At 28.9% G+C, this 25,262-nt stretch overlaps 2 protein-coding genes across 2 annotated transcripts in view; one reads left to right on the forward strand and one right to left on the reverse strand.

The window, feature by feature from the left end:
- The first annotated feature begins 377 nt into the window (after positions 1-377).
- On the forward strand, positions 378-5,084 carry LOC127278868 (probable maltase-glucoamylase 2). The gene is made up of 3 exons (XM_051300797.1): positions 378-558; positions 2,836-2,994; positions 3,859-5,084. Exons 1-3 carry the CDS (start codon positions 378-380, stop codon positions 5,082-5,084), a joined length of 1,566 nt encoding a protein of 521 aa, XP_051156754.1.
- A 455-nt stretch (positions 5,085-5,539) lies between these two features.
- LOC127279031 (transcription factor Adf-1-like) overlaps positions 5,540-25,262 on the reverse strand; it is a 259,928-nt gene continuing 240,205 nt past the window's right edge. The window contains exon 4 of the mRNA XM_051301117.1: positions 5,540-5,874. Within this exon, the coding sequence (XP_051157074.1) occupies positions 5,663-5,874 (212 nt within the window). The 3' untranslated portion in view covers positions 5,540-5,662. The remainder of the gene's footprint in view (positions 5,875-25,262) is intronic.

Consider the following 25,262-nt stretch of genomic DNA (forward strand, 5'->3'; position numbering starts at 1 on the left):
GAGATTTTATATTTTAAATACTCATCTTTTATTGAGATATTTTTTTTGTTATATATTCAATATAAATTTCACCCTTTTTTAGGAATGTCTCTTTTTATAATGGACATTATATTTTAAATAAGCGCGCGCTACTTCGGTCATACATGCATCCTATATTGTTCGTTTCCCACAACTGAATTTTAATTTTCGCGCCTAACCTTTCCACCCAAGTAAGACAAACCTCCAATGCATTGCGCAGGTCAGCACATTGCTACATACGCACGAACACAAGTGCATTTCTATTTCGTTCACTGAAGAAAGAAAACAAGTCAAAACACGCTAGGTGACGGCCGGCCGGCTTTTTTATTGCATGTTTTTCTATATTTCTGACTATCATCATGCCTAAAAGTAGAGATAAATTAATCAAAGAACAGAACGATAGATTGTTGGTGAAGATGGTTTTTGCAAATGCTTGCTTATATATTGATTATGTTAAAAGTGTTTCCCCACCGGGATTTGTAGCAGCTACGTGGGCTCGAATTGCACAAGAATTACAAAAGTTTGTCAGTAATATTACAGGTATTTCTTATTTTTTATTATTATATGTATACTTCCCGCACATAACAAATGTCTTTGTTGTGAGGTTATGTCATATACTGTAACCGTAAACATGGCCATGCACATGATCAGGTACTTATTCAGGTATATATGTTCATATGTAAGCAAAGCAGGGCTGTTAAAAAATCATGATATTTTTTAAAAAATCAAGAAAATCGAATTTTTTTTATTTAAATCAAATTTTTATATGCAATTTTTTAAATGTTTATTTTCAAGTGGTTTGTTGTTTTTAATCAATACTTAAAATGATAAAGTTAACAAAAACATCAAACAATACTTCTATTTTAATTAAGAAAGATTTAACAGGGTTTCCGCGGATCAAGAAAATTAGGGAAATGTCAGGGGAAAATCAGAGAATTGTGTCAAAACTACTGGGAAAATATAATATTTATAGAAATACCTATGTTACAAAATTTTTGTTTTTTGAAAACTTTTATTCAAATTTTAACTTTCAAAAATTCTCTTTTAATTTTTTTATAATAAGGTTATTCAAGTTGGGTGGGGGAAAGCCAAGATGGATGATGGCTGGTGCACAATCAGCCTATCAGCATTCATTCCCACGAGAAATTTCTCGTGCACTGAAAAAGTCTTAAGCGATCAGCAGTTCCAACAGTGGAAATGCAGTAGCTCTTTGCTTTGGAGTGTCTGGAGCATGATTTTGAGCAACCTCTATGCTAAATGTTGGGCGAGCAGATGTTCCACGTTATTGTTACCAAGATTTGGTGATGCTGCAGCATCAGACTTGGGCACTCAGAGCACCCAAGATGGGAAACAGTTAGCCCCACAATGAAGTTGTGCAGAATCTCTTTATTTGGTGCTTCTCATACATGCGTTGGGAATTCTAAACGCCCAAGACTTTTTCAGTGTGGGAATGAATGCTGATAGGCTGATTGTGCACCAGCCATCATCCATCTTGGCTTTCCCCCACCCAACTTGAATAACCTTATTAAAAACCTCTTGAAACTTTTGCATTTGGGTTAGAGAAAAAGATAAAATTCCGTCTCGAATTGAGGGAAAAGTAAGGAAAAATAAACTAAAATTTTGGTATCAACTGTGTAAATTATTCTAAATTTTAATCGCAGTTAATAATTCAATTATTCCGAAAATTAAGTACCTAAATAAAAATTCAATTATTCCAAATGTTAACCAATTTGAAATTAAATTATTCCGAATATCAATTAAATAAAAATTTTGTTTTTCCAAATGTGAATAAATTTCAATTTTTAATGACGAAAACATTCAATTATGTATAGAAATTGTAATCCATAATCTAAATTTAATTGATCAAAATTTTAAACTATAAAAATTAAAGTAATTTAAATTTTAATGAATTTAAAATTTAGTTATTCCAAATTTAAATAAATTACAATATTATTTATATAATTGAGTTTCAGTAGAATTGAAGATGTCATTTTTGTAAATTTTAACTGCTAAAGATTATTTTTGAATTTTTCACAATAATTGAATTTTAGAGAATTTTTAAATGACAAACTTTTTTAATAATTAAATTTTGAAAAAGCTGAAATTAAGATTTTTTTTAGAAATAATAGAATTTTAGAAGGCTAAATATACAAAGGCGCAATGACAAGTATGAGCCAACGTAAATAATAAATTAAATGAATTGAATCTACATGAACATGTGCATGTTCATGTAAATGTCAAAATTCAATTTTGCATACATATGAACATGTAAATGTTCATGCTGATGATCATTTACGTGTTCATGAGTAAAAGACTTTTGAAGTATGTACATATGTACCTGATCATGTGCATGTGACATGGTCCAAAACCATGCACATGAACACGCGGTAGACACTGAGTGTGGTCAGGTACATGGCACATGTTCATGGAAATGTTCATGCGCATGAATTTCCAACCAGGGGTTAAGTTACTACATTTGTATTTTTCAACAAAATTTATGTATATAGGCATCACTGGTCCTCAATTAGACACCCTGTTTTGTCATCTTATTAGGTTTTGCAATTCTTATCAAATTAAGAATTTATAAATTTTAATTTTAATAACTCCAAATAATAAGAGCATATTTTAAATTATTTACATGAAAATTCTGCAGTTTCGATGACAAAGAAATAAATCAGATAACATTAACGTAGGTAAAAGAGAAAAGTAATCAAAATTATGTAAATAGATGACAATGTGAAAAGATGACTACCTATGATGCCTGACAGTTACTCATGAAATGAAATAATTAATAAAAAAATTTCATTTAACTTATAGATCCTCAAAATCGGTGGAAGCAATTAAAAGTATCGTTTAATGGACACCATAAAAATTCGAATACAGGATGGTACTTATACGAGGATATGCTGTTCACGGCGGAGCATAGCAGAGTAAAAAGACCAAAGACCGTACTTCATCCTCAGCTATCAGTAGTAGGTGTGTAATTTTTTTTTTTAAATCAGGGTGTCTAGCGATCCGGGAATCCGGGAAAACCCCGGGAATTTTTTGTCAGATCCGGGAATTTTTTTTAAAGAAAATTTTTTTATGTTAAAATAAATAAATTTGTATTATTATTTTACTAAATATAAATAATATAAATTTAGAATAAGAAATTTAAGTAAAATATAATATTTACAAGAAATATAGTAAAAGATAATATAAAAAATACAATAATGATTGTATTTTAAAATACCTATGAAATAGGTGACCTGACACATTTTTTTGTTAATTTAAGTATTTTATTTCCTTATTTTAAAGAAGAGAAAAGGTCCTTCTTTGTCGGTTTATCGTAATTTTCAAAAACGGAAGTAATAGAAAATTTTAAACTTATTGGTTTGTCATCAGACAGGTGCTTCTAGCTTAAAAAAATTATAACTTGAATAACTTCCGAGAAATAACCGAGTTATTAGAACTTAACTTCAGTTTCGTGTTTATTTAATTGAAATTTTCGACATTTCCGAACATTATTTATAAAAGAACATTTAAAAATTTTTTATTAAGTCTAATTTCCCTTTTTATTTTTTAAAATAATCGATACAATCGTTTCTAAACATTAACTTTCGTAAAAAACTTGCTTTATTAATTAAAAATCGAATTTTTTATAAAAGGTCCCACTTTGTCGGTTTATTATTAATATCTCATTATTTTCAAAACCGGAAATAAAAAAATTTTAAACCTATTTAGTTTTGTTAAGAATTAAAAAACCAATTTCTTTGAACCCTAATACAATCTATCCGAGGCATATTTAATGAAAATTAATTCATTTTATAACCGACATATATACCTACACTTTTCTTACAGATTTTAATTTGCCTCAGGCACCAAATGTTTCATGGCATCAGACATCACAGTTTTATGACAGTTCAGATGAATCTCCAAAGTTATGTGGCCTACAGAATGTCGCAAAATCGTCAGAAGCATCTCAACAGATGTCATTAGATTCTTATGAGAATATGGGAAAATCCGCTATAGCTTGTGACGTAGAGTATGTTGAAGACAATAATTTCCTCGAAAATGATGAGGACATAAAAATGGAATCGTACTCCGAATATGACGTACTTCAGTATGATGGCGAACTTATTGCAGTGGACGATAGCTGTAAATCAAATGATTCTATTTCATCGCATAAAGAAAATATGAAAGAAACGTCAAATACTTTTGATTATTTGTCTCACAATTTCAATTCGTTTCCCGAGGAACAACCAACGTCACAAATGCTCTCTGAAGTGGAGTCGTCTAAACAGATACCAAAAAAATTTAAAATGTCTCCCATAACCTCTGTACAAACATCAATTTTTCCACCAAAAGTACATCCTGCTGAATTTTTATCATTACATGAGGCTCTATCTCCAACTGCTGAATTGCAACCTTCAGGGGAACAATCTTCAACAAATTGTGTCATTTCCAAACCTATTGTACCACTTTCAATAACATCCGCGTTTTCCCCAATGTGTTCGCCATACACAAAATTGCAGTCACCAAGGGTTAAGTCTCCAACAATTACTGATATTTCGAAACCTTCTGTGCCATTTTCACTAACATCGTCATTTTCTCCAATCCGTTTTCCCGTAACAGACTTGGAAGCATCAGGAGTCAAATCCTCTACACTTTCTGGTATTCCAAAACCTACTGTGCCATTTTCACCAACATCGTCATTTTTTCCAATACCTTCTCCATTTGCAGAATTGCAATTAGCAGGGGTAAAATCTTCTACTACTGTACAACCTAATGTGCCATTATCATCAGCATTGCCGGCGTCTTCTATACGTTTGACACTCGCTAAATTGCAATCACCAGGAGTAAAAAGTTTTCCAAGTTCTACTACTACAGAACCTTATGTGCCATTATCACCAGCATCGTCAGCTTCTCCTATACGTTCGCCAGTCGCTACATTTAAATCATCTGAGGTAAAATCTTCGACAATGACTACTATTCCAAAATCTGCAGTGACATTTTCATCAAAGTCTTCGGCTTCTCCAATCCATATACTAATAATTAATATTTACAGCGGAATCTGTGTAAGTTAGTGTAGTAGAAGCTAAAGTTCCTCTTATTTAATTGAGAAATATAGTTTTTAAATTAAATTTACCTGCATTTCTGTAACAATGTAACCCTCATTTGCCACATCTCTCTGGCATTAAAAATTCTACACACCGGGGTCATTTGGACATAAGAGAAGATTTTTTAAAAATTAAAAACTGTCGACTACTTGAAAATTGATTTTACTTAAATTTTTTTTTTATTTTAAAAACCTAAATTATAATGTATTTTTTGTAGACAAATAAATTTCTAAATTCAATAACAATAAAAAAAATTATTGCTCTTTCTAAGAAATTAATTTTCTTTATTTTCTAATATTAAGAGTAAATCTTTTATTTTAGTCTCCTATTCATATATTATTACAAGAAAAGAAATAGTAGATAAGTATTTTTTTTTAAAAAAGTATTTATTATAAAAATTACAGAAGCAAAAACCACGAACTCCAAGGAAAATGAATACTAGCAATAGATACTTGAACAATATTGTTTCAGAATCAAAATGTTACAGATGTGACAAACTGCTTTACATATATTTTTAAAAAAATTATACATAAAATAACTACATTTTATTTATCTTCGTTATTGCTTTTCTTTATTAACGATGTCAAATCTTGGTAGCAGGCAAACCTGTTTCTTTCCGGGACACGCGACCAACTGTCCAGTATAACAATTGCTTTCTCTCTTCGTATTCTTTCCCGCGAAAATTCACTGCTGGCTGCAGAAAAATCTTGAGCAGAAGGAACACATGTTTCAGGCAGGGGGAAGTTGGAGAAAATATCTGAAAGTGTAAATTATTATTATTTTTTTATGTTTCATTCGAAAGATGGATTTTGCTGAAATTTAAACCAATTTTAGTACCATGGATCTTGTATTATGGAACTTTATCAAAAATTGTGAAAAACAGAGGGGGTTTCAGAAATACATAATTTAAATATTTTTTTTAAAATACAAAAATTTCTTGATTTCCTGTAAGGACTCTTATTCTTATATTTCTTTTCCTATTCTTAAGAAGTATAATCTCAAAAGTCGGTTCACAGAGATTGTGGTTCTTTTTAAACCCACTACCAAAATTGTACTTAATTTAATCTGGATTTATTAAAGTCTAGAAAAGTCGCATTCATTGAAAGAAGTATTATAAAGTCGAAAAAAACGTATAATCAGAGGCCTGTATTAAATAAAAAAATATATTTCCACCTTCGTTCTCTGTTTCGTCTTCTTCTTCTTCCATCTCTTCTTCTTCTTCTTCTTCTTCTTCTTCTTCTTCTCGTTCTTCCTCTACTGCAGAGTACGCTCCGCCAAAGGATTCGACAGTGCTGAAAGACAATTATTATTATTATTATTATTATTATTATTATTATTATTATTATAAACATTAATATAATAATGAATTCTATTATTATATCCTTACAACATGTGCTCAGCTATAGGCTCCATAAAGGACATATCATTTAAATATATCTATTCTGGTCCGCGTTGTGCAGCGGATCCTGATGGAGTATGCTGCTTGAACGCAGCTCTTTCTTTTGAATAATTTTCCTTCAAAATTCGCCACCTTCCTTGTGCTTGCTTCACTGCATTAAAAAAAGGACACATATTAAAAATTATAAAAAGGATGAAATATATCTTTGAAAAAATGTGTTTTCAAGAAAAGCGCTATAAAATATTTTGTCCAACGCCTTCGGTGAAATAGTATTATTGTACACTAGGCACTGGTGGTGGTTTAGCCAGTGGAGGAATGAGTTCATTCCTCTACTGGCCAAATTATCAGTGGAGAAATGAGCGATATCAAATAAATTTAATCAATTTTAAACTGACACAAACATAACCTTCAAATAATTTACTTAGGTTATTTTCTTCGCGAAGCGTAACATATAAGTCTTAAAAAACAAAGTGGTTTAAGAAGACTAAAAAAACTGTTTACAACAGTATATATATTAAAATTATGCATTATGGGTAAACATAATTACCTGTAACATTGCACCCAGTATTGTCATTGAACTGCTTCACTATCCTCTCCCAAGCTTCTCTCTTCCTTGTGACATCTTTATAATAATTCGACGATTTGTCAAAAATGACAGGTTCTTTTTTAATCAATTTAATTAAAAAAAGGTTAATGTCATCCATGTCGTTAAAAAATTTTAAAAAATAAATACAACTCCAATGGTTTGGTTTCCAATCAACACACTCTGCACATTTTAATCCAAACTGGAGACAACCATTTCTTGCTGTAACTCGCGACAGTTGGTACTACGATGCGCGCGCAACCAAGTACAATTTATTTGCACTTGTGCAACACAAATTGTACCTATTGTAGAAGCAGCTTAAAGTAATTCTTGGTATAAATGCAGTGCTACCAGCTTTTATTCCAGTAATCAATATAACTTTTAAATTAAATTTATCTAAATTTATAATTTTCATTCTAGTTCCATTATATAAACCGTCATTTATACTTAAATTTCTAATAAGCATTACAATAGCTCCCACTTTTAAAATTAATTTATGAACCGGTAACCCTGGCAAATTTAATGAATTAAAATATTCTACTTGATAATTTAATTGCACATCATCGTCTGTTTGATCTACCCCCTTATTCTTGGCATAATCGATACTATAATAAATTTTTTCTTTATTGTTTATTTTATTTAATACTTTATAATTTAATTTATAAATGTCTTCGTTGTGACTGGAAAGAATTACTCTGTCTGACAAATCAATTTCTTTTGAAATTGTTGAACAAATGTGAATACTTAATGCAATCTTTTACTATATTTATTCGACATCCATGTTTTAAAACTGGTAAAGTTTGTCTAAAATCTCCCCCTAAAATTATTAACTTTCCAGCAAAAGGTAAATTTTCAAGTTTGCAACAATCTCGTAATGTTTGATCAACGATTTCTAAAGCTTTTTTAGGTATCATGGAAGCATCATCCTAAATTATTACATCACATTCACGTAATTTTTTTTATCTGACTTTAATTTTAAAAAAGTTGTCTCAATATTGGATAAATCTAATGGCAATCTGAAAGTTCTGTGACTGGTCATACCACCAGGTAGTAAAATTGATGCTATTCTAGTCCATGCCATTAATACTACTTTTTTCCCTTCTCCCAAAAAATAATATATAAGTGTTTTATAGAGAAATGTTTTTCCACATCCTCCAGGCCCGTAAATAACATACATTGAATTCATATTTTGTATAATAATATCAAAAATTTCTCTTTGGTCACTGTTTAATTGGTTTATTAAATCAATAGCTAATTCTTTATTTTGAAGTAAAAATAATCTTTCTTCCTCTACTGTTTTTTTTCTTCGGTATATATCGGATCTGGTAATGCAAAATCTTGCAGAGCTCTTTGTTCATATTTATCCTCAAATCCCTCACAAAAATATTTCTTAAAATTATCCCAAATTTTTGGTAACTACATGAGTATTGTCTGCAATAAGATACCATGCTAAAAATTTTCCTAATTCTCTTGGCATCATAATACTACACGCTTCTTCAAAAATTTTAAAAACCTGAATATCATTTTCCACTAATCTCATTGCTATTGCTGTATCTTTAAATGAATTATAAACAACATTATCAAATTTTTTTAATTCTTCAAAAGATTTTGCTCCGGTAACCCTATTTAAAATTAATTTTAAATGAAATCTTTCAATATCTTTTGGGCTGACACTATTCATTCTACCTGAAGCTTTAGAAAATTCTTGTCGTTTTTTCAAAATTTTGTTATTCTTATCAAAAAAATAAAATTTTGGTATATTAGAATATTTAATGTTTTTAGCATTTTTATCGTTTTTGTTTAATGTAAACCAAGCAGTTAGTGTAGTGTCATTATTCTTTTTTAAAGCTTCTAGTTCCTTATTTTCTTCAAAAATTATATTTTGCTGTTTTTCTGTATGGACAGCTAGTCGAATAATAGAATGTGAACGTCCTGATAAAGGTAATTCTTATATTCGCCATGCAGCTTCCATAGGACTAACGTATCGACAGTTTTCATATTGAGTAATTTAGTCATTAATTTCGTAGTCTAAATTATTATTTTCGTTTCATTTATTTACTAATATATATGCTCATACACGGAAAAAATTTTGGTGTATTAGATGCGCAATCTACGGTAGAACTGTTGTACTATGGGTTGCGGGCAACTGTTATCCTGATTTGGCGCGTCGGAAGCGCTTTAAGGGCCATCAGATGCACTGTACAGGACATAGGTTGCAGCAAACCGGGATAACTGATGTCCTTTTTTAAAGTATAACAATTTTTTAACTAACCAGTACAACCGGTGCACCAAAATTTTTTCCGTGTACTTAATATTTTTATAATTTAGAACAAATAACAAATAAGAATGAGGTAATCCTCTTTTTTGAAACTCTATTGTATAAACATATGCTAAAATTTTTCCAAATACCTTTCCACTTAAAATATCGGATATTATGCAACGTAATTTTGCATGAAATAAACGAACAGTAATATTCGGAATATCATTACATGTTGTTCCTGGTGGAAAATTTTTCAGCACTCTTTTTAATTCAGGACAATTTGGATTACATGTAACTGTAATAAATAAATCTGGTTTACCAATTTCGCGGTTTATAGTCATAGCATCTTGATAAAGTTGATGCATATACTTAGGACTACCTATATGGGTAGATGGTAAGACAAACATATTTCCTAAACGTTCTTTATTTTCAAAATTTTTTGAATTATTAAGGGCACTATTCGAGATATGATCAACTAATCCTTGGTAACATTCTATTCTTAATATATTTTGATTAAAACGGAAGAAATTTAATCTATTGCTTTCAATTATTATATAAGCCTGAATTACATATTGCTGAGTTAACATACCGCAATATAAAATAGGATTAAATTTTTTATTAGGACGATAAGCTAATCTGTAACAATAATATTGCAGAGCTATTAATCTTTTTTTACTTTTAAAATTTTGTTTAAAATCTGGACTCCATCCTAAATCACCAGATGGAAACATAATAGAAAATGTCATTAGATCTAAATGAAACGATAATTTCTTTAACACTGTATCATTCTGTGTTCCATTCGGGATATCTTTTAGATATACTTTAAAATCTATTTCTCTTGGAACTGTTCCATTTTTTGAAACTATTAATGCTGCACATTCACCAGTTTTTGGCTTGTTATATACAGTTTTATTTAAATTAATTTTATTAACAAAACACAACGAATATTCTGAAATCAAATTATGTTGTGATAACTGATATAAAGATTTATATTTAATAGCATATGGATTTTTATTTAAAATATTTTTTAACAATTCTATATGTTTTTGAACCAAATGTTTATTATTTTTTAATCTTTCTAAACATGCAGTATAATCATCATAAATATATATTTGTCCTAAGTAAGGTTTTGTTCCTTTCTTAACAAAAATAGTATTAGGCGTGGTATGATAAATTTGACCCTAAATTTTTAAATTATAAACTCCTTTATTTAGAAACTTTACCGTATTTGCATGAAAAGTTACAAAAGAAAACGAATTATTGTAATATCTAATTAATGGTCGGAAATCTTTGTTATATAAAAGAGCTTTTAATTTTTCATCGTAATCTTTCAAAGGTGAAATATTTATTTTACCACCATGGCAACAACTTTTTTTTGAAAACTCATTAGCCCAAAATCTGAAAAATCTGTTTTTGACTTACAATATTTGGAAACTAATTGATTTGTTTTTCGTTTACACAATCTTTCTTCTACCATGAAACTTACTCTATCCTTTAACCGAGACGGTTTCATTTATACACAATTTTTTGTCTGACAAGTGTTCTTCTTACATACATTACAATAAAGTTTTTTTCTTCAACAAGAAAATATCTAGGTACCTTTTATACATAATATTATAAATATTTAAGGGTCTATTTTCCAGATGAAAATTTTTTGTCATATCTGAGGGTCTGTATTACAGACATACGAAACATTGATATGGGTCTATATTACAGACAAAAAATTTTTTATGGGTCTATTTTACAGAAATTTTTTTTCTTCTTCTCTTCATACGCGGATGTAAAATATAAAGTTTAACTTTGTATACATAAAAAGATATTATAAACTCAAATAAAGTAATATTTTATTTGACATTTTCAAAGTAGATTTTTAATTTGAACATTTATAAAGAACTTTAATTCAAAAAAATTATCTGTTGTTGTTCCATTGATGAATTTTGAGTGCAAAATATCACATAATATATGGATAAGTAAAGTTATCTATAAAACGTATCAATGATCGAATGAGACTTATTTTTAGGTTATAAAAGAAATTATCTTAAATTAATAATGTTATAATTATCACCTTTCAGAAACAAAAAGTAATTTCAAATTTAAATATTACGACTTAAATGCATTAATACAAAATATTTAAAATATTTCTTATTTTAAAACTTGTAATATAATGCATTTCATATCTTAATTTGGAGTTATTATTAAGTACATATGTCCAGAAAAAAATCGTAACCTTTGTGAGCTTAGATATATATGTCAACTTCAGAAAAAAAATACTGAACATAATTCGATTTGACTGTCAATGGGTATAATATGGTTTTTGGGATCGTTGAATTCGAATTTGATGTCAGATTTACAAAATTCAAAATGGCGGATATAATATGGTGTCCAAAAAAATGTTTCAATCGACTAGATTTGCATGAAAATGGTTACTCGGGTGTTTTTGGAGTCGGTGAATTCAAATTTGAGATCAAATTTCACAAATTTAAAATTTGCATTCACAGACCCCAAAAACCACCGAGTATCGAAATTTGAACGAATCGAATCAATTTTAAAATTTTCTGCCATAATGGGTCCCCATATTTGGTCCGCCATTTTGAATTTTTTCGATTTGATTTTAAATTTGGATTTGTAACCTCAAAAAAAAATAGTAAAAAGTTTCAAGTGAATTTCAATGTAGGTTCAAAATACCTTATAAACCCTAAAAAAAATACCTTAAATAACGTCAGTGTGATGTATAGCTGTTATTTTTTGTTTTTTTGTAAAGTTTTTTGTTAGTACGTGTATAGACATATCTCACTGTGAGCGACCACCTTAGACAGTACGTCTAGAGATACAGTCAAGGGGTTTAAAAGAATTAGGTAATGTCAAATATTGGACAAATTTAATACTTTCTCACTGAGATGAGAATGTATAAAACACTCAGATTTTCATTTAAATTTTAATTCAAATTAAAAAAATACTGATTATTAGGAAACTTGCGAATAAATGCTTTTCATGGTTAATCTGTAATATGTAATCACGGTAATCTTTTAGTAACTGGTAAAAAGTGATTTCTACAAATTTTTAAAAAATCCTGCTACCATATTGGATTCTCTGTTTATGGATTTTAAAAAACTGACATCATATTCTTAATCAGAGACATCAAAACGCCCGTTTGACCAATTTCAAGCAAATTCGTTTAACATTTTAACACATGATTGATAATGGAGCAGCTGTTTGAGTAAAGAGTTTTAAGAAAATTCGATAATTTAACTTTCTGCCTTTGTTAAGAATTCCCACTCTAAAGACATGTCACGTGGGTTACACACCGATATATTTTCTTGACCCCCTCCACTTTTTCCAAACGCAAAAAATAAAATTTACTCTTACAAAACCCTCCCCGAAATTTTTTTCTAGCTACGCCCTAGTGTTAGTGTCGTTTGTTTCAGAGCCGTGTGATGTGCATATATAATGAATACCCTATATACAACATAACCTACAAATTTGACAGCTGAGAGATAAACAAAATGCTTAACACGTTTTCATAAGGTTTATTCAAAACCTTTCACTACTGAGCTAAAAACTTTATTTTTCTTCCTTTGAAAAAAATTACAAGAAACACGTGTTGAGCATTATGTGTTGTTATCTTTCAGATTTAAAGTTACTTCAGATTTATAGGTTATGTTACCATATTTCAAATTTTAATACATTTAGGCGCAGGAACCAATTGATACGGTCCTTGCGTGAACTTCAATTCAGTTTGAATTTGATTGCACACAGACTTAATAGTATATATGAATGATCTGATTGGTTCTTGACCCTCTCTATAGCCTGACTGACGATTTCTGACGATAACGGTCGTTAGTAAAGGCAGAGTGTTAAAAAAATTTCCCTCATATTGGATCCGTTATTTTGAATATGGGAAAATTGACATATTTTTAATCATAGACTTCATGAACCCCCAAATATCAAGTTTTAAGTAAGTTCAATCGTTTTTTTTTAAATATCCGTAAAGCTTTTATACTGATGTTGACATACCTATTGGACCTATTCGATGTACGACAGCTAAACTCTCTGACGCCCAGTAATGAAACTATACTGGGTCTGCTTTAATAAAATTTTTGAAGCGTTGTACACTTGAAAGATGCAATACAGTTCTATTATTAGTAATTATGTTAATCATAATTGTTATACAAATTATTATTTCAAGAAAGGTAAGTGCTTGAATTTCAAAATTACATAAATAGTTAAGAATAATGGCTAGATGATTTTAAAAATTTTTTATTGTTCAATAAATTAATTTTTAAAGGCAATTTTTTTTATTTCAATATTATTTGGTTGGTTACTGACTTGAAATTGGTGAGTCAAATTGAATGCTAATGTTAATTTCATTGCCGGATTTAACAGAAATTATAATTTTAAAGTATTTGTTGAGGCTGAATTATAAATTGTGACAAATTTTTGAAATTTTAAATCATGAATTAAAATAGTAACCTAAATTTTTGAAAATTAATCCTCATTGAATCTAAATATTTAAAATATTTTGTAGAAATCTTAAGAATGTGCCGATGCTAACAGTTGATCTGACATCCGTTGGTTAATATTAATAATAAATAATCCATGAACATCCTATGAATATCCCTTGATAGTCTAAAAATATCCTAATTATTTTAATTAGTTTGGCTCAATACCCACCAGTTAGAAAACAAAATACCAATTAATAACAGGTGATTGATGAAGATGTATAACGCAATCATTTTTATACACATTAGACGGAAAAAAAGTAGTGCTAATAACGCACCAGCATTTATCGTCCATTAATTACATCATGTGAGACGTGCTTTTATTGGACAAATCCATGTGCTCATAGTATCCCTTACTTTAATGTGACAAAAGGATAAAGCATGTACCTCGATTTTATTAAAACCATACTATAAATGCTCCCCACCACTCAATATGAAATTTGCTCGAATTCTATGTTTATAGTATACTGATGGGACTGAATTAATATATACCTTTCCTATTACCGCAACAAGTAAATTCATGTAATGAATAAACGTTTTCATGAAAGAATTTCTTGTTTCAAAAACGATTTTTACATCACATAATGTCTACCGAAAAGAGCAGCAGTGCTTCACGTAAATTTAGCACAATATTTTTTTCCGTGTAGATTACAGAATTGTGAAGAAGAAGAACCTCTAAATGAAACAATTCGAGAAGCCAATCAATTGGAAAATACAATTTCTTCCAGCGAAGAAGAATTTCAAGGATGGGAACGTGCCGAGATTGCTATGACCGCAGACGAAATTCCGTTCCAGCAAGCATTATCAGGACCTAGTAGTGATGATTGGGAAGATGCCATGCTGAAATTAAAAGCTTGGTATTGAACGACACCTTTGATTTAGTTGATCGACCGTCAAATAAGAAGTTTATCAAATGTCGCACTGTACTCAGGAATAAGTGCAGACTTGATGGACATCTTGAGAGGAGAAAAGCGCGAGTCATAGCTAAAGGTTTCGCTATAACAACCAGGTATTCATTATTTCGAAACATTCGCTCCCGTTGCACGCCTTAGTTTCCCTAGATCGTTGATTGCAGTGTCAGCCAATTTTGATCTTCATGTGACCAAGTTTGACATCGAAACGGCCTACTTAAATGGGAAAATGGACACCGATGTATAGAGTATAAAGTATAACTCTTTCTCAAACCGGCTACATCAATGAGATTCTGCAGAGATTCAGTATGAGTTCTTGCAAACCAGTAAGCACACCTCTTGCTCCTGAATCAATGTTCGACGACAACGCAGAAGTCTCTGAAAATGAAGAAAATTGTCCCTACAGAGAGTTGATTGGTGCTCTCATGTACGCAGCAATTGGAACCAGACCTGATATCGCACAAGCTGTCAGCGTTCTTGGACAGTTCAATCACAATCCAAAACGAGTATATTGGACAGCAGCGAAGAGAGTACTTAGATATTTTCAGGAAACCAAGGATCTGGAGCTCAAATATCAAAAGGACACAAATTCATTATTCTCTTTTGTTGATGCTGATTAGGAAAACTGTAAAATTGACAGAAGATCTTATACAGGCTCCATTTTTATCTTTGGAGGAGCGGTCATTTCCTGGGAATCGCGGAAGCAGGGTACAACTGCGCTATCTTCTACCGAGGCTGAATATATGGCCATCTCCGATGCAGCAAAAGAAGCTGTATATCTCACTCGTTTTCTGAGGGATCTACGTTTATCGAAATTTGCCAAGCTGACGATTTACAATGACAACTAAGCGGCCGGAAAGTTGGCTAAAAACCCCGTGTACTACTTTAGATCAAAACATCATTTCATTCACCAAGTTCTGAAGGATTATCCAATCGATCTCGAGTACAAACCACAGATCAGATTATTGCAGATGCCCCCACTAAGGGTCTTCCTGGGCCAAAATTTTTTGAAGTGTATTTCCAGTTTTGGACTAAAATCAACTTTATCATCTCTGGTTACGAATTGAGGGAGAGTGGTGGAATTTACAATTCGCGCTCTTTATTCGAACTATTCTTTTTATTAATATATAGATGGCACTTTCTATCGCCTATTAATTTAGGGTCAGCCGGGGTAAATCCGAACGCTTTTAGTAAGTTTCAACAATAACATAAGTTTTTTCTTTTAAAAAAAAATACTTCCGGTATTCTGGTGCATGAAGTTGTTACTTTACTTCCATAGAACAATTTTATGGGGTAGCAAAAATTTTTGATAAATTACAATCGCAGGAAACTGAACGTTCGTATTTACCTCGATACTTTGCAACTTTCCTAAAATACCGGGGTAAATACGAACGCCACTGTATTTCAGAAAAATCTTAGGGAAAATAAATTTAAAGTATTGCAATTGTTAAACTTATATAAAAACTCAAAAAAATACGATAATAAACCTATTATGTAATAATGCATCATATATAAATACAAAAATCAAACAGGTTAAAAATTAAAATGCATTACACAATTAAAACCTTCAATAACTTTATCAAATCATAACGGATTTTTGCAAAACTTGGTACAGAAAGTATTTTGGAGTGATTGAATGTAAATACAAAAATAAAAGTCAAATTTTTTAAATTCAAAATGGCTTTGGCAAAAAAAGTGGAACACTCCTTCGAGAAAACAGAGATTAAGTTTCTGCTTATTAATTACTAACGAGGATACATATAGAAAGAAAAACTTTTTTCTATGTACTTTTATAGTGTTAAAATAATAGTGTAATCAAATAAAAACAATTTTGTGTGGCTCTGATATAAGAAAAAATTATTGAAAATACCGTTCGGATTTACCCCGGTTTTCCAATTTTCCGTGGTAAATACGAACGGTTTGATATTATTAATAAAATTTTACAGAAGGCAAAAATGAAAAATAGTTTCTGTTCTAGTATTCATAACAAACAATTATAAATAATAAAATGAATTTTTAGCTTCTTTTTCTTCAAATACGAGACAAAATACTGAAAGAGTGTCATCTTTGATTTTCAATCTTTTTTGCAATACTCATTATCTTTGTTTATGCTGTTGCTAATTAACAAACGAAAAATGGGATAATACTTAGAATCTCTTGAAGAGGATCTGAGGTAAAAATTCTCATATCGAACTTATTTTTAAAAATTTTAATTAAGCTGAAATAATTAGCGTTCGGATTTACCCCCCGTTCGGATTTACCCCGGCTGACCCTACACTTTTTATTTTGTCAATGCCACCCAACTCTAACAAACTTGAACCAAAAACATTGAAAAAAGCGATTTTTTTTCTTTTTGAGAGAAATCCATTACCGAATTCCTTGTAGAAAAATTTTTGAAAATAATATTTCTAAATTATTTTATTTTATTATTTCTATATATATATATATAAAAATATTAGAAAACTATTAGAAAACTATTAGTAAAGACTGGGTACAGTTGTAACAATTTTTCGGTTATTGAACATAGTAATTATATTATACATATGACCGAAAGCTGAACTAAATACGTAAAATGAAATGTGGATATCTGCAATAGAAATTTATATAAAAGTCTGTAACTGTTCCAACTAACCATGATACCGTGAAGGGTTGTAACAACAATTAAAAGCTTAGGAGAAATTGACGTTATTGTTACAATATATGTTTATTGTTACAACTGTATCTGGTCGCCTTGTATCATTTTATAATATTGCTATAAATAACATAAATACGGAAAAACAATTTTTACTTTATTTTATTTAACATCTTCTTAAATGAATCGTAATGTAAAACGAAGGATAATGTTGATTAAATACAATATTTATATATTTGTTTTACACTTAGAAACTATTGTAGATACTTAATGTTAAAGAATTTCATAATATAAAGCATTTTTACGGCATATGAGAATTTATCTCGCGACCTAGTATAAGGAAATGCGTTTTGAGAAAACTTTTTCTAAAATTAAAAAAGATTTTGGATTAAAATTATTAGAAATAATAGATAAGGGTACAAGGTACATTGCTGTTCTCCTGAAAAGAATCAGTTTTGCGTGTTATTATTTAAAAAATATGTTTAAATGACGCATTTTCGAACAAAAGTGAGTTAAAATATAGTAAATGAGTAAAAGAGCGATGTTCGTTGTATCTTCCTTTATCATTTTTTAGAAATTTAAAATCAAAATTATTTTAAATTTAGAGAAAGTAAGAGATTATTATAAAAATACCGTTTGCTACATGGCTTATATACACTTCTCCATAATGTAGGCGTATTTATAAACAAAAATACATTTCTGGACTCCTGTTTTTCTTTGCATATTAACGAAATTTTTCTATTTTTTAAGGAAAATAAATAATTGCCATTGAGAGTTATAAAATCTTATATGCACTTTTGAAAATCATTACTATTCAGGTAAGTGAATAATTAAACTAATAATATCTCTTTTTCAAATCCAGATGCAACGTATAGTGTACACATCCTGTTTAAAATTCATGTAGATATGCGTAGGAACATGTACATTTTTGCGTGCTTATTTTTAAAACATAAAGTACATCTTCATTGCAAGAACCGCTTTAATTTGTGTGAATGTACATGAATACGTTCATTTTCAGGTTTTTGCTCTTGTATATTTATTTTTAATGAAAAATGAAAACTTAAAAGCTGCACAGTAATTTTTTATGACATTTCCAGCTGCATAGTTCTTTTAAAAGGTATAAATAGAGGTTAAATTTTAGATCCAACAGCAACTATGATAGTGATTGGAATTTTGTAGTTTTCTAAGATTTATTTCACTTGACACGAACTAATATATGTAAGACCAATGTCATGTGAATATTGAGAAAATAAAAAATCTTCTATTCATCTTGAAACATACATAAGAATTCTCTTATTGACCTGTTAAAATAATGTATTTTTAAATTAGTTTTTGGTACTTTGTAAATAATAAATTCGTATTTAATAATATATAATTCGATTATTTATAAAAAATTATGACCTTCTTACAATAATGTTATTCAAATTACCAGGTTGTATTTTTATTTGCGCTGAATAAATTAAAAATTTAATATAATTAATATACGAATAAAATAAAAATATATAAAATTTTAATGAACCGTCTGCTGCTGTCCTTTAGCGGTAATTTTTTGTACTAATGTATATAAAGTACAGCTTATACAGCTCATATACAGCTTATATTGTATGCAAACAAAATTTGGAGGTTATGTTGTATTCAGTTGATTATTTTCAACTTTTCAATATTTGTCATTGTTTGTTTATGTGCTGCATAATTAAAATAAGGAAACAATGATCCTTGAGAATTATTATAATGAGAGATTCTGTAAATAAATCAACAAACTGAAGTGTTTTAAAATATGATCAGTGTTTAAAAAGAATGCCTTGATTTGAGACAAAGTCTTTTAATTACGGACACGTATAAAATTATGAACCTATTATAAGACATATTTTTCTTTAAAAAATTAATTATATTTAAATTATATCATTTTTGGAATAGATTGTAGAATAAAATACGAATTGTTGCATAATAATCAATAATAAGTTACAGGGTTTTAGAGATTTTGCTGGGATCATGAACGACGTTTTCCATTTTTTGACATTGCGTAATAAACTAATTTTTTAAAAATATAAATTAACTTTGAGCTCTTTCATTATTTTATTTCTGTGAATTTTATTTCTGTCTCAAATTAATGTTTTCTAAGTTTGTCTCATAATAAGTGAAATTTTATAAATTGATTCATAGTGGGTACTTTTATCTTATTATAGGCTGCAATTTTGTCGACTGGTTATAGAAGCGTAACACTTCAAACCAGTAATGACAAACATGTTTTTTCAATCTTAGCTGAAATAAAATAAATCTAATTTAATCTTCTTTTTATTTTAAAATGATAGTATAATATGAGAGCATATCCTCAACAAGTTTTTTGCTCAAAAGTGTACTGCGCCTTTGTTGGTAACCTTCCAAAAAGGTTTATTGCCTATAATGAATCCTTATGAAGGGAACACGGTTTAATTTTTTATTTATGTTTTACAAGTTGTTCGGAAAGTATTTCCCTTAAGAAACAATATTCTCCTTCCTAATTCAATTTAAGAGAGTTGACAGCATTAGAAGTATCAACTTATATGGTATAGGGTAAAAATCCCAACTACTGCCGGACAACACTGACTTTAATGTTTAAAATTATAATTAAAAATGAAATAATAATTAAATTTTTTTGTTAAGGCGCTAACAGTATTTATTGAAATAGAAACCATACTTTAAACTTCAAATAAAACAAATATATTATTAAGAATATTAATTTTTGGAAAAATATCATGTGCTGGTATTACTGCAGGTCTGAATGAATATATGTTTCATAAAGTCTAAATCTAGATTCGAGCAATGATCAATCCTGGAGCCATGATTACGAGCATGTATCAAGCCTTGAGCCATGATCAAATGTCTGAATCAAGGTTTGAACCATGATCAAGCCTTGAGTCATGTTTAAGACTTGGGCCATGATGCAACGAGTAAATCTAGACAGGAAGCCATGATTTAAAGTCTGAATCAAGCCTTGAGCAATGATCCATCCATGATCAATCCAGGAAACATGATACAGAGACAGAATCAAGCATTTAGTCATGATCCAAAGTCTGAGTCTAGACTCCAGCCATGATCAACCTTGGACCCATGATTTCGAGTTTGATGCAAGCCTTGATCCATGTTAAGTTTTGAGCCATGATCCAGTCTTAAACCATGAGAAAGTGCCGAGTTCCTGACTCGAGTCATGATATATTCTAGAGCAATGATTCAGAGTCTGAATTAACCATATTAATTAATTAACCTTATTTTATGAGCCATATTTAAGTTTTGAGTCGTGATCGAAAGTCTGAATCTAGGCTCGAGTCATGATTTATTCTGGTGCCATGATTCCAAGTCTGTGTCAAACCATAATAAAGCCATAAAATTTAGCCCTAATAAAGCTTTGAGCCGTAATGAAACATTTAGCGATGAGTAAGCCTTGAGCCATGGTTGAACCTTGATCCTCAATCAAGCTTCATGGCACAGTCAAGTCTTGAGCTCATTTTTTTAGGGTCAAAGTAATGCAGCTCAAAACTCTTGATTTTCGGAAGTTTTGCCATTAACATTTTTTATTCAGTAGATTATGAGCTACAAAACTGCAAAGTATAAAAAAAATTTGACCGGGACCGTTTTTCCCATGTATCTTGTGCGAGGTCCTTTTAATTTTTATTGAATTTAAAAACAAATAATATTTAGAATAATTTTTATTAATATTATAAAACTGCAATAATTAAGGGTATTGTCAATAATTGGTACATTTAACTCAATAAATATATTTTGTATAATTATAATTTTCAAACGAAAACTTTGATTAATATTGGGGTTTTCTTCCATCGATAGGTTTGCGGAATAAAGTATTTATCTATTAACTACCTACAAAGTCTTACTTATTTATGCATATGATGGAAAAAATCCATTACAATTTATTTAAAATCTATATGAAATACGTTAAGGTTATTAAGGTAATTTAAAACTTTACCCTTCATTTTCCAAATCACGTAATGCGTTTCGAATTTTAGTATCTCTTTGGATATCGTTTGATGTTAAGAATTCTCCATCCATGTATCCTTCCTCCAGATTTTCCATTCGTGTTCCTTCGTCTTCAATGGTACATTGCAATGAAACTAAATATTTAAATTGTTCTTAATTATTTCATGTTTATAGGATATTCTTAATATCCATGTACTGTGAGATGTGGTTTTCCACAATTCGGACAATACAAATTGACTGATAAATTCTAAAAATTTTACAACTGAATTTTCTGGTATAAAAGTTACTTATGAATTTCCAGATTCTTGGATGAAGTCCTCCAAGTCTAGTAAAAAATCGTTTGTTCGCTGATTCATTTAGATTATTAGTTCTATGGATTAAATTTCCAACACAGTAATTTTGTCTTTTTTTTCCCCAGGTTTTCCTCAGATAATTGATGAATTTCTTTATTTTTTTATGGTATTTTTGTTGGTAATTATTTACTTCCTTTTGGATTTCATCAACACCTTCGAAAAATTTATCGACTGGAAGCAACGGAAGATTCGAAGCCATATTCAGAATCAGTTCGTCCACGTTTTTCAAACCACACTTACTCTCCCAATATTCTCTTGCAGACTTTTATAAAGTAATTAATTAATTTAAAAGTTACAGTTTATAAGACATTTTTTAAATTATATTTAACAATTAGAGATTTAAAAGTAGCTATACTGAATTCAATTTTTTAAAAAGTCAGTTACAATAACGCCACAGAAAAATTAAAAAAAATAGATTTTTGAAATTCATTTATGAAGCTATGTCGAATGAAATGTTATGGTTTTATTAGTGTATTTGTCCTTAAAATAACCTTTTTCTCTCTAAATTCAGAGATTTTGATTTTCGAAGAATTTATGAATAACATAGTTGTAAGAATAAAAGAATGTTTGAATTTACATTTTAGTTAATATCAAAAGCAGGATTTATAACTACATTTAAATAAAAAATTTAATTTTATTGCAATTTTTTTAAAAGAAATTTTACCCTAGATGGTCATACTTCAGTATAATCGAGTGGTGATCATACGGGGTGTTTAACACCTCAGCGCAAGAAAGTGGTATTTCTATGGAATAATGCATTTTAAAAATTTCAACAAAATTAGTAAACACTCTTGAAGTATTGCAAAAGATGTTCAAATAGTTACTGAAGCGAAATATAAATATTTAAATATTTTAAAAAATGGTTAAATTTGAATTTACGAAAAAACTACATTTTTACAAAAAATTCGTAGTTATTTTCTGTTTGGTAATAAATGATTAAATCTTATGAAATTGTGTTTCAGAAGTATAGTATTTAATGATAAAAATTACTAGAATACTGTCCTTTTAAAAAAATACATTCTTTTGAAAGAGTGAATAAGGCTAAATGTAGTCACTGATGGTGTCCCATGGACACGTTTTGCGTTTCATATCTATATGATAAGCAAAAATCTTAAATTTTACCTTTTTTGAGTGGAACCAACAGATATTATATTGAGCATTGGCATAATTTTCACGCACACTTTTCATCACTGCTGCTTCACAGTCTCCCATAACATTTGCTAGTCTCTCTTTTAAGTTTGGACAAAAGTTGTTTAATTTTTCGAAAACAGCTGAATATAAATCGCTAGTTCGTCTCGTCATTAAAATAAATACTGCCCCAACAGCCTAAATTATAGAATTACATATTTATTCATTAAAATATGCGTTTCCACTTCTAGTTAGTCATAGGTATAATAATATATTAATAATATGTAATATTATTACAGCTTTCCAATAAAAAATTAAAATGTAAGACTTGAAGTTTTATTACTCGTAATGATTGGTGTAATAATACACGAAAATATTGAGGTAAAAATACACTATAATATTACATTATAATATTGATAAATAAAAAAAAATTGGAAACTTTTAAATTGTTTTTTAATTTTATTCAAAAAACTCATTAATATGAGAAACACTTTATTTTATTTAAAAGTTTTCCTTATCCTACTTCTGTACCATATATTAATGAATTAATCTCTTCTAATTCTACCCTTTATGTATATTTTATACACTTCATATTACACTTATATTTTTATACAGATTTACAACTTTTGTACTCCGATTTTATTTTCACTTATTTGATTACTTTTAATTTTTCAGTAAGAAATTAAAAATTAATTTAAAAGGAATAAATCTTTTTTTTCTAGAATGAATTAAACAAGTTGTAAATTCAGATGTTCATTACATGAACATTTTGCTTCCTCTTTACGATCAGCAAAAAAATTTGCTTCCTCGTGGAGAAAGCATTAACATTGAAATAAACATACAAAAATAATATAATAATATAAACATTTGAGTACCTATACATTTGAGTTAAATTTAAAGAATTAATGGAATTTAAAAAATCAAAAATTCATATTTTAACCGAAATTTCTAAATATTAATGAAAAATAATATATAATTTATAATTATTTACAATTATATCGATTCGTTTTAATGCAAGGAACACAATTATTTTATATTTAAACTTGAATTTAAATAAATACAAAATTTTTCAGCTAAAATGTGTATTTTCTATTTTTAACTTTCATTAATTTATTAAATTTACCTCAAATGTAAATTTTATATATACCAATCGATTCGTTTTCATGTAAGGAATACAATTATTTCATCTATAAACTTAAATTTAAGTAATCACAAAATTTTATAGCCAAAATGTGAATTTTTAATTTTTTAACTTTCATTAATTCTTTAAATTTTAATTAAAACTATACTTTAAATATACCGATCGATTTGTCTTGACGTAAGGAATACGATTTTATTATATATAACCTTAAATTTTTCTATTTAAAAATTTTTTCGATTAAAAAAAAATTTTTGGAAAAAAGACGATAAAATTTTTTTTTTTGGGTATTTTTTAAAATCCTTTGGTCAGATTTGAGATATTAATATGATAAATGAGCCTACCAAATTTTATCTAAATCCATTAAAACCTGTTAAAGTTATCTTCTAAACAAAAAAGGGATCCACACACACACACACACACACACACACACACATACATACATCCGGACAATTGATCAGGATCTCATATAACATGTTTCTATAAAGAAAAAAATTTGTTTCCGACACTTTGAAAATTTTTAAAAATTAAAGGACTACAAAGCTTCCTCCACGAGGAAGCAAAAATTATTAATTCTTTTCAATTTTAACCCTTTTTAGGTGAAATATATGTACTGTGTGTTTAGTTACACTGTTAGAAAAATCTGTATTAGATTTAATATACATGCGTATGAAGCGAATATGCACTACAGGTATTGAAATCTAAGATACATACGTATATTAATTTTAATGTGCCAACATGGCGGCCGCAGAGTCCTATTTCACCAAACGGTGTTTATTTCCTTGATATTGAAAATTTAATCAAATTGAAATAACAGTGCGTAATTCTCTAATTAATATGTTGTTTGTGTCCAAATAATGTTTCATAAAGGAAATTTTTTTCAAAAAATCATTCTAAATACCAGAATTTTAATACTTATATGTGACATTTAGGTTAAAGTACTCTAAATGTCAAATTATATGCATTTTTACAATGTAAATTGATATAAACTTGTATTTCTACGAAAGAAATTATTTTTCTTTATTAATAAAAACCTCATTTTGTACACAAGAACATGTATAAATTGAGTAAAATGCAATTTATTAATTCTTATTCCTATAGGTAATGAAATTTAATATACTTTGTATATTAATTCGCTTTAATATATGCAGTTTCTTAAATTTAAGTACTTTATGCATATGAAAACTACAAATATTTTTAACAGTGTATCTATTATTTTAAAAATGAATATGAGCCTTCACCTTATCCATAATCCTCATCATTATAGTGT

This window comes from Leptopilina boulardi, unplaced genomic scaffold, assembly GCF_019393585.1.
Source record: "Leptopilina boulardi isolate dan_hultmark-lab unplaced genomic scaffold, ZJU_Lbou_2.1 LbouV2_213, whole genome shotgun sequence".
Classification (NCBI taxonomy): Eukaryota; Metazoa; Arthropoda; class Insecta; order Hymenoptera; family Figitidae; genus Leptopilina; species Leptopilina boulardi.